Genomic DNA, 8,404 nt, shown 5'->3' with positions numbered 1-8,404 from the left:
AAGAGAAAAGATTATTAAACCAAATATTAAGAGACTAATATGTAAATTCAACTTATAATTAAGTTGACCAACGAATACATGTTCCAAGAAATTTACTTCAGATTGTGATCAGGTTGTGAGTGTTGAATTTAGGTTTAATCAACATCGAAGTTTGACAAAGTGGGAGCAAAACGAGGTGATTAAGGATAATTAGGATCTATCCATTAACTAATTGTTCATCGATCCTTTCACCTTAAGCAACAATATACAAATTGTGTTGCACACAAATAAACGACCATCAACTTCGAACTAATTATTTATTCCCAACTCACTTGGTTAGTTAGTTATACGTATGTGACTACGTCAGACTTTAATTATTAAACTAAATTTCGTACGACAACTTCTTTCCATTTCGAGGAAAGTTCACAACTCATTAATGGCATGCTTAGTAGAATATCTACCTAGAATGTCTAAATTAGTTATCATATACAATCCGTATTAAAGTTTTATTCCATATGTTAGTTATTTGTTAATGTCTTAATCTAAGCATTTTAAATTAAACAATGGGAAAAAACATTTAAAGATGTATTTATAAAATATTTTTACTTACTGGACAAGCATGAATACTTTGAAAAAGACATTTAAAAATACAATGATAAAAAACGCGTGAGCTACTTTTCGCGAAATAAATTCCGCGAAATTCAATTGATAGGAAGGGTACTTATGTCATTTTGGTCGAGTTGATCTTTTCCGTTAACACAGAGATTGTAATATAAAAGGGGTGAAAATTGGAGTGACAATGGCGGACTCTTAAACCCAAAAACTCTAATAACTCAAAATTATGCGAATTAAAAATTGATGTTCAATAACTGAAAAGAGAGAATTTTCGATTGCACGAGCTGAATTTTGACAAAATGGCGGATTTGCCGAATGCGCCGTCGAGTTTTTGGACTCAGGCCAATGCGTTGCTGAGGAAGAATTTGACTTTTCAGGCGAGTTCTCTTTCTGTTCAGATGAAATGTTTCTGCATCAAATCTTGGATTTCTTTTAAAGAGCGTTGATGTTATACTTTTCTCTGCTTTTAATTTGATTATTTAAATGCATGAGATATACTATCAGTCATTACTCATTATAATGGGGGTTGAGCTGCTTTTTTCGATTGAATTTCGCTGGCTCCATAGGTTCCACTTATTTCAAAATCTATGTTGCCAATTACTATAATTCATTTAAATTAAGGCCCTGGGTGGATGCAATCGGTTTTTGTCCAATTTATACATGGAGTTTTTCAACATTACAGAGACACGATCATAGGCAGGGCCTTGGCAACTCAAATGGGGGTAGCGTAGTGTTTGATATTTGTAATACGTTTATTTGATAGTAGTTATTAGTTTCATTAGTTCATGGATGAAATTTTGGATTTATTTTAATTTTTTTTCTAATGGAGTTTGATGTTTTAATCCCAATACAGTGGTATTCTAAACTACTTTTCACTTGTGCACTTCCCCTTTTCAGAAACGAAGTATCAAGACAAACATTCGACTAGTTCTATCCCCATTCTTCCTCTGTTTGTTGCTTGTTCTCATCCAATCTTTGGTGGACAACGAGTTAGACAAGCCCTCAAACAGGTGTGGCTGCACTTGTGTCGATACTGATGGGAATGGTCAATGTGAGAGAAGATGTGGGATAGAATACTCAACATTGGACCAAGGGTTCACCTGTCCCATCCCCCATCCACCAGCATGGCCTCCATTATTACAGATACCAGAGGAACAATTTCGTGCAGTGAGAACTGAGTCTACCTCATATCAAGACTTGCCTGATGATTCGTGCAAGAGAACAGGTTCCTGTCCTGCAACTATGCTTATTACAGGAAATAACCGAACATTTGGACAAAGTAAGTTCTCTTCAATCTTCATCTACCTGATTGCAAGATATGTAAAAGTATCCAATTTGTTGTGTGCGTCAAGATCATGTGGGCATTTTGAAGAATTCTTTTGTGGTTTGATAGGTGTGGCTGAAAACATGTTCCCAACACCATCCAATATAGATCTCTCTGATATACTGTTCAGCATAGCTGATGTTGCCTTGGTTAGTTTTATTTGTTTTTCCATTTGTCAAATTTCTACATTAAGTTTGAGTTCTTTTTTCTGGCAATGAGGGTAGAACTTCATTTCTGAGACTGCAAATGGTTTAGTAATATTGATGACTTACATATGAAAGTTTGCTGTTTCAGGGTTCGGAATCAAGGACTGAGTACACCAATTTTCTTGATGCAGCATTTTTTTCCAACACTCCCCTCGATTTTCTTCAACCTCAATGTGCATCAAACCCACAATTCTCTGTTCCTCTCCAATTAGGTTCTACTACAATACAACAAGGTAGCTTTTATGGACAAAATATGTCATCAATATTGTTTATTTAATTTGTAGAGCAGTAAGCATTATGTGGATATGGTAGTTTCACTTACTTTTTTATGATCTATCTATGAACATTTTGTATTAAACTCAGATGTACGTTGCATTCAAACCTTGCGTTTATGGCGCAACAATTCTTCAGAGATAAATGATGAGCTTTACAAGGGTTATCGTAGAGGGAACCCAGAGCGACAAATTAATGAGATTGTAGCAGGTCCGTCACTACATCACAACACTGGGCAATAAATTCGCCATTTTATTTGAATTACCAAGTTCACTGTCATTTTGTTTTGCAGCCTATGATTTTGTTAATTCAAATGAGAATCTATTCAACGTTACAATATGGTACAATTCGACATATAAGAATAACACAGGCAATCAGCCAATTGCTTTGACGCGGGTGGCTCGTTCCGTAAATTTGGTATCTAAATCCTGCCTTTTCTCATGCTTTAAATTACTATTGATAGTTGCGTACAAAAAATGAAAAAAGGTGCTTCATTTCTATAATATGTTTTACTGAAATATTACCACTTCATGTTACATCCATTTTTTTTTCTTTGGAGCGTTGGGGAAAAATACTTTCTATTAATATTAAGATTTCACTCAAATAACCGCAGAACAAAATAGATTAATTTGATATGTTGACACTGTTTCCCTTCATATTATATTCAAAATGTTTTTTCTATTTGGCGGAGGAAGGGGATGGGAGGGGTGAATTATTTTCTACTATTAACATTTAAATTTAGTTTAAATGACCATAAGAAAAAGAAGATTTAGCTTGAGATATTTCCACTGTTAATCTGGTTATATTAGCTCTGATGATTTGCAAATGCCTATACTAAACCAATTTAACTACCTGAGGAACCACATCTCATGGTGATATTATTGTCCTTCTTAAATCCTGATATGTATGTCCCATCACATGAATCTTGCTTGTGACTTGCATTTGATTCAATGGTCAAGTCTTATTTGTGTACCTTCTTGAATCTTAGCCACAGCTGTGACACGATCATCACTCAGTTCTCTAATCTTGTTACTATGCAGTCATAATTATCTCTGCGTCGTGCTTAAATTTTGAATTTTATGTATTTCCAATGAAAAAGCAACTACTTTTACATCAACTGTATGAAATGCACTTGTATATTTGCAGATGCGAATTTTATGTTGATATGTGTGCCTGCCAATCATCTTTTTGTGGAACACTATTTTTTGTCAACAATGTTAAATAATATGGATCAAGTTTTTCTTTTGATGAAATTTTAGATTAATCATGCTCATTCAGTCATTTCTGTATTCCATGCAGGCATCAAATTCATATCTTCAATTTCTATTAGGGCCAGCTACAAAATTGCTGTTTGAGTTTGTAAAAGAAATGCCAAAACCTGAAACAAGACTCAGGCTGGATTTCTCCTCTCTCCTTGGGCCACTCTTCTTTACCTGGGTTATTTTTCAATTGTTTCCTGTAAGTTACATAGTTATCTCTCTTTCAAAGCTATATATTCTAAGTTTAAACCTTTCAAGTTGCAACCATGTGCTAGTAGTAGCTACATAGTTTCAATAGTTTTTCTTGTTGTTATATACTCTTTTCTTCTCTCGGGGAAAAAGTTTGTGTAGTTTTCAATTCCATACACTAACTTCTAAATTAAATGCTTAAGATACTACTTCTCATATCTCTAATGTAGGATTCTAGAAAATAACTTTTTCCTACATGTTAAATTAATCACGAACTATCTTTTTTGGTTTGAATCTTAGGTAATTATTGTCATTACTAAATTTAAGATACAGATATTTGCATAGGGATGGATGTGACTTATTATTATACAGATAATCGGAAATCAAACTTATATACCACAAGAGTCTTACTCAAGATCTTCTTATGAAGTTTCAGAATATTGTCCCTCTGCATATCAATCAGCTCATCTGATTTTACAGTTTAATGTTAGGAGTTAAGTTAGAACTCCTACAGTTCCTATGTCTTTTGTCTCTTTTCTATAGGCATATTACCTATGATTTATGAACTCATGTTGATTAATAAAGTTACTGAGGCTCGGATTTTTTATACACATGGGCAACTTGTTCAGCACCAAATGTTGCCAATTATAACTCTTATATGTGGGGTGTATTTTCAGGTTATACTGACATCATTGATTTACGAGAAACAATTCAGATTGAAAATTATGATGAAGATGCATGGGCTTGGTGATGGACCTTACTGGATGATATCTTATGCATATTTTCTTGCAATATCTACAATGTACATGATATGCTTTGTGGTATTTGGATCAGGCGTAGGTAGTTATTTCAACTGCTGAACTACTTGTAATTATCTTGTCCTTTACCAATTCCGTAGAAGTTCTTTAAATACTGGAATATTTGATTTGCAGGTTTAAAATTCTTCACACTAAATGATTACAGCATCCAGTTTGTATTTTATTTCCTCTACATAAACTTGCAAGTGTCTCTAGCTTTTCTTGTAGCTGATGTATTCTCAAACACGAAGACTGCTACAGGTTTGCCACTAAATGAGCACTTTTTTAGTCATTATTTGAATTGATTTATTTGTTAGTTTTATATGATTCGTATTGGTTCAAACATTCTAAAACCTATAATTGCCAGTGGTGGGGTATATGATGGTATTTGGAACTGGGCTCTTGGGCGCCTTCCTCTTCGAGTTCTTTCTTGAAGATTCTTCATTTCCAAGTAAGCAAACATATTAAGCATCTTGTGTGGGAATTTTTGTAGATCATATTTTGGCATTTTTGTCTGATTGGTAACATTCTCTATTAGATGTATTTGTTCAGATGGCATATTCAGAAAGATTATGTCTGCCTAGTATAGGTTCATTGCTCTCCTAGAATATGCTGTCTTTACAGGAAATTGAAGGAAGCCAGTATCTTGCATCCCTGCCTCATTCAAATTACATAGAACTTAATATGTTCATTATTATGAAGACTTTAAGGCGCACTTCTCTTTATTAGTAAGATTTAAGAACCATATAGCTGATATCTGAATTTAAATTGTGAAAGTTAAGGTTATAATGACTTATAATCTATCGTTAGAAGCTAGGCAGAAGTTTGCCTTTCGAATTCAGAACTGGAACTGAACAATAAATTTAGTCAATGATAAATATTTCAACTTCTGCATTTCAGCACAGTATTATTGTTTATTACGTATGTATATCTGTTTATCTTATAAGACCAACATCCATCTTCCTTTATATCGCAGGAGCTGGAATAATCGCTATGGAATTATATCCAGGATTTGCCCTTTATCGTGGATTATACGAGTTTTCACAATATTCATTTGCTGGGAATTACATGGGAACTGATGGAATGCGATGGAAAGATTTGAGTGATAGCAAAAACGGGATGAGTGAGGTCATGATTATCATTGCTGTGGAATGGTTAATTGTTCTTGGTGTTGCATATTATGTGGATCAAGTTTTTTCATCTGGAAGAGATCCCCTGTTTTTCTTTTGGAGGCACCAAAAGAACCTCTCGTCATCCTTCCGAAAACCTAGCTTGCAAAGGCAAGGATCTAAAGTTTTTGTTCAGATTGAGAAACAGGATGTTGAGGAAGAGGTAAACTGATATATAGTCCCTGTAGAGAGTAGAAATCTTCACTGCTATAAGAGTTCTGATATTCAATTATTACATTACATTTTTGGATGCAATTTGTCTCCCTCATCGAATTTTCACTGTTTCAATTTGTTGATATTACTTCAGAGGGAGAAGGTTGAACAATTGCTACTTGAATCAAGTACAACTCATGCAATTATCAGCCATAATCTTAAAAAGATCTACCCGGGCAGGGATGGAAACCCAGAGAAATTTGCGGTGAGAAACCTTTCTCTTGCTTTGTCGCAGGGGGAATGCTTTGGCATGCTCGGTCCTAATGGTGCAGGAAAAACTTCATTTATTAATATGGTCAGTTTGCAAAATTGCAGTCAGTTGGAGTTCTAGTTCCCCCAATTTAACTTGGGATTTTGTGAAGATATTTGGTTACTGACATTGTTGTTCCTGCAGATGATTGGGCTCACAAAGCCCACTTCTGGAAGTGCATATGTTCAGGGATTAGATATATTGACTGATATGAACAGAATATACACTAGCATGGGTGTGTGTCCCCAGCATGAGTAAGCATTGATTTGCTATCATTTGGATTCAATATTTGGTTGAATTTCGGAGTCCAATTTTTTTTAAAACTGATTGCAGCTTGCTATGGGGAACTTTAACGGGAAGAGAGCATCTACTTTTCTATGGAAGGCTCAAAAATCTCAAAGGAGACTCCTTATTAAATGTAAGTTTATGATTCAAAAAAAATGTCAGGAAACCACATCGACTCTAATCATCTGGAATAAGCATATCTCAGTAATCGAGTTGTCATACATGCATGTTTTTCATCAAATAGAGATCAGGATGTACCCATGCATGTTTCACCCGCATGCCACCCCAAGTTCATTTTGTGTTATTCGCATTGATAGTAAGAGGATTAGTGACGAGTACTGATTGGGAGCTGCCGTGTTGAATTGTTTTTAGCTGTTACTTGTTATTGTCTATCAAAGATGTGCAAGTCACCTGAGATTTTCCTCAAGATGACAAGAGATGTATAAGGAACATGAATTAGCCTTTGTATGACGAATATAGCGTTGCTTATTTACTGCATCTATATTTCAACACAGGCTGTCGAAGAATCTCTGAAGAGTGTAAACTTATTTTATGGTGGGGTGGCAGACAAACAAGCACGCAAATATAGTGGAGGCATGAAGAGGAGGCTAAGCGTTGCCATTTCACTCATCGGAGATCCAAAAGTACAACTATATCCTCACCTACCTTTCTATTATGACATTGTGATTCAGATATCGCGAACTTTGGTTGCTTATTGTTCTAAAAACTCTAACAGGTAGTGTACATGGATGAACCAAGTACGGGACTTGATCCTGCTTCACGAAACATGTTGTGGAACGTAGTCAAACGAGCCAAACAAAACAGAGCTATAATTCTTACTAGTAATTGCTTTGCTCTCTCTTGTGTCTCCAACCCCATGAACCACTAAACTCTTTTTAAACACCAGTTTTAACCTTCTAATATTTCAGCGCATTCGATGGAAGAGGCTGAGCACTTATGTGATCGTCTTGGAATCTTTGTGGACGGAAGCCTGCAGTGTGTAGGAAACCCTAAAGAGGTATCTTTTCTGCCCACCACCAAATATTACATTGCTAGTTTTACATATCCAACGCTAGTTTTTACATATCCAAATCCATTTATCTTCCAACTGCAGCTCAAAGCTAGATATGGAGGATCTTACGTGTTCACGATGACAACATCCCCTGATCATGAGCAAGAAGTCGAGAACCTAGTACGAAACCTCTCCCCCAATGCTAACAAGATATACCAGATCTCGGGAACACAGAAGTTCGAGTTGCCAAAGCAAGAGATCAGAATAGCAGATGTGTTTGAGGCAGTGGAGAAGGCGAAGAGTAGGTTCACTGTTCAAGCATGGGGCCTCGCAGATACGACGTTAGAGGATGTCTTTATAAAGGTTGCAAGGGGGGCTCAAACATTCAACACTCTCTCATAATAGCAGATGTTTGTCTATTGCTGCTTCAAAGCTTTCAACAGTTTATTCTGTTTTCGATTTTTTTAGGCATACTGTCGACTTTCTGTTGGATTCTTGTAGTGTGTATTTACATTTGTAATTAATTAATATTCGTCTCCATGTAAATAGTATATCTTCAGGTTAGCCACGAAAAGTGATTTTGTTGTAAGTTACCTAGAAAACTAAATAAAATCCTTGTAATTTATAATTTGAATGGTGGATTTGGAATATTGTGACTGTGTAATGTTAATTATGTTTGATACTTCCTCCTCTCCATGAATAAAACTGAAAAAAATATTTAAGAAAAGCAAGAAATTATAATTCTAATTTAATTAAAAATAAAATAAACATCAGAATTTAAAAATTAAATAATCTTATTACTTTTCAGATAGTATAATCTTGACAAACAAGCA

At 35.1% G+C, this 8,404-nt stretch overlaps 1 protein-coding gene across 1 annotated transcript; it reads left to right on the top strand.

The window, feature by feature from the left end:
* The first annotated feature begins 792 nt into the window (after window positions 1–792).
* On the top strand, window positions 793–8,221 carry LOC125201434 (ABC transporter A family member 7-like). Its single transcript, XM_048099538.1, has 18 exons — window positions 793–971; window positions 1,492–1,873; window positions 1,988–2,067; window positions 2,213–2,357; window positions 2,488–2,607; window positions 2,690–2,814; window positions 3,697–3,855; window positions 4,523–4,685; window positions 4,778–4,903; window positions 5,010–5,093; window positions 5,619–5,974; window positions 6,119–6,319; window positions 6,419–6,528; window positions 6,608–6,692; window positions 7,075–7,203; window positions 7,296–7,401; window positions 7,489–7,577; window positions 7,674–8,221. The coding sequence occupies exons 1-18, from the start codon at window positions 894–896 to the stop codon at window positions 7,971–7,973; spliced, it is 2,838 nt and encodes a 945-aa protein (XP_047955495.1). The 5' UTR covers window positions 793–893; the 3' UTR covers window positions 7,974–8,221.
* The last annotated feature ends 183 nt before the right edge of the window (window positions 8,222–8,404 follow it).

The sequence above is a fragment of the Salvia hispanica genome, chromosome 1 (assembly GCF_023119035.1).
Source record: "Salvia hispanica cultivar TCC Black 2014 chromosome 1, UniMelb_Shisp_WGS_1.0, whole genome shotgun sequence".
Taxonomy (NCBI): domain Eukaryota; kingdom Viridiplantae; phylum Streptophyta; class Magnoliopsida; order Lamiales; family Lamiaceae; genus Salvia; species Salvia hispanica.
The sequence above is the reverse complement of the archived record's forward strand: the minus strand, read 5'-3'. Positions and strand labels throughout refer to the sequence as shown.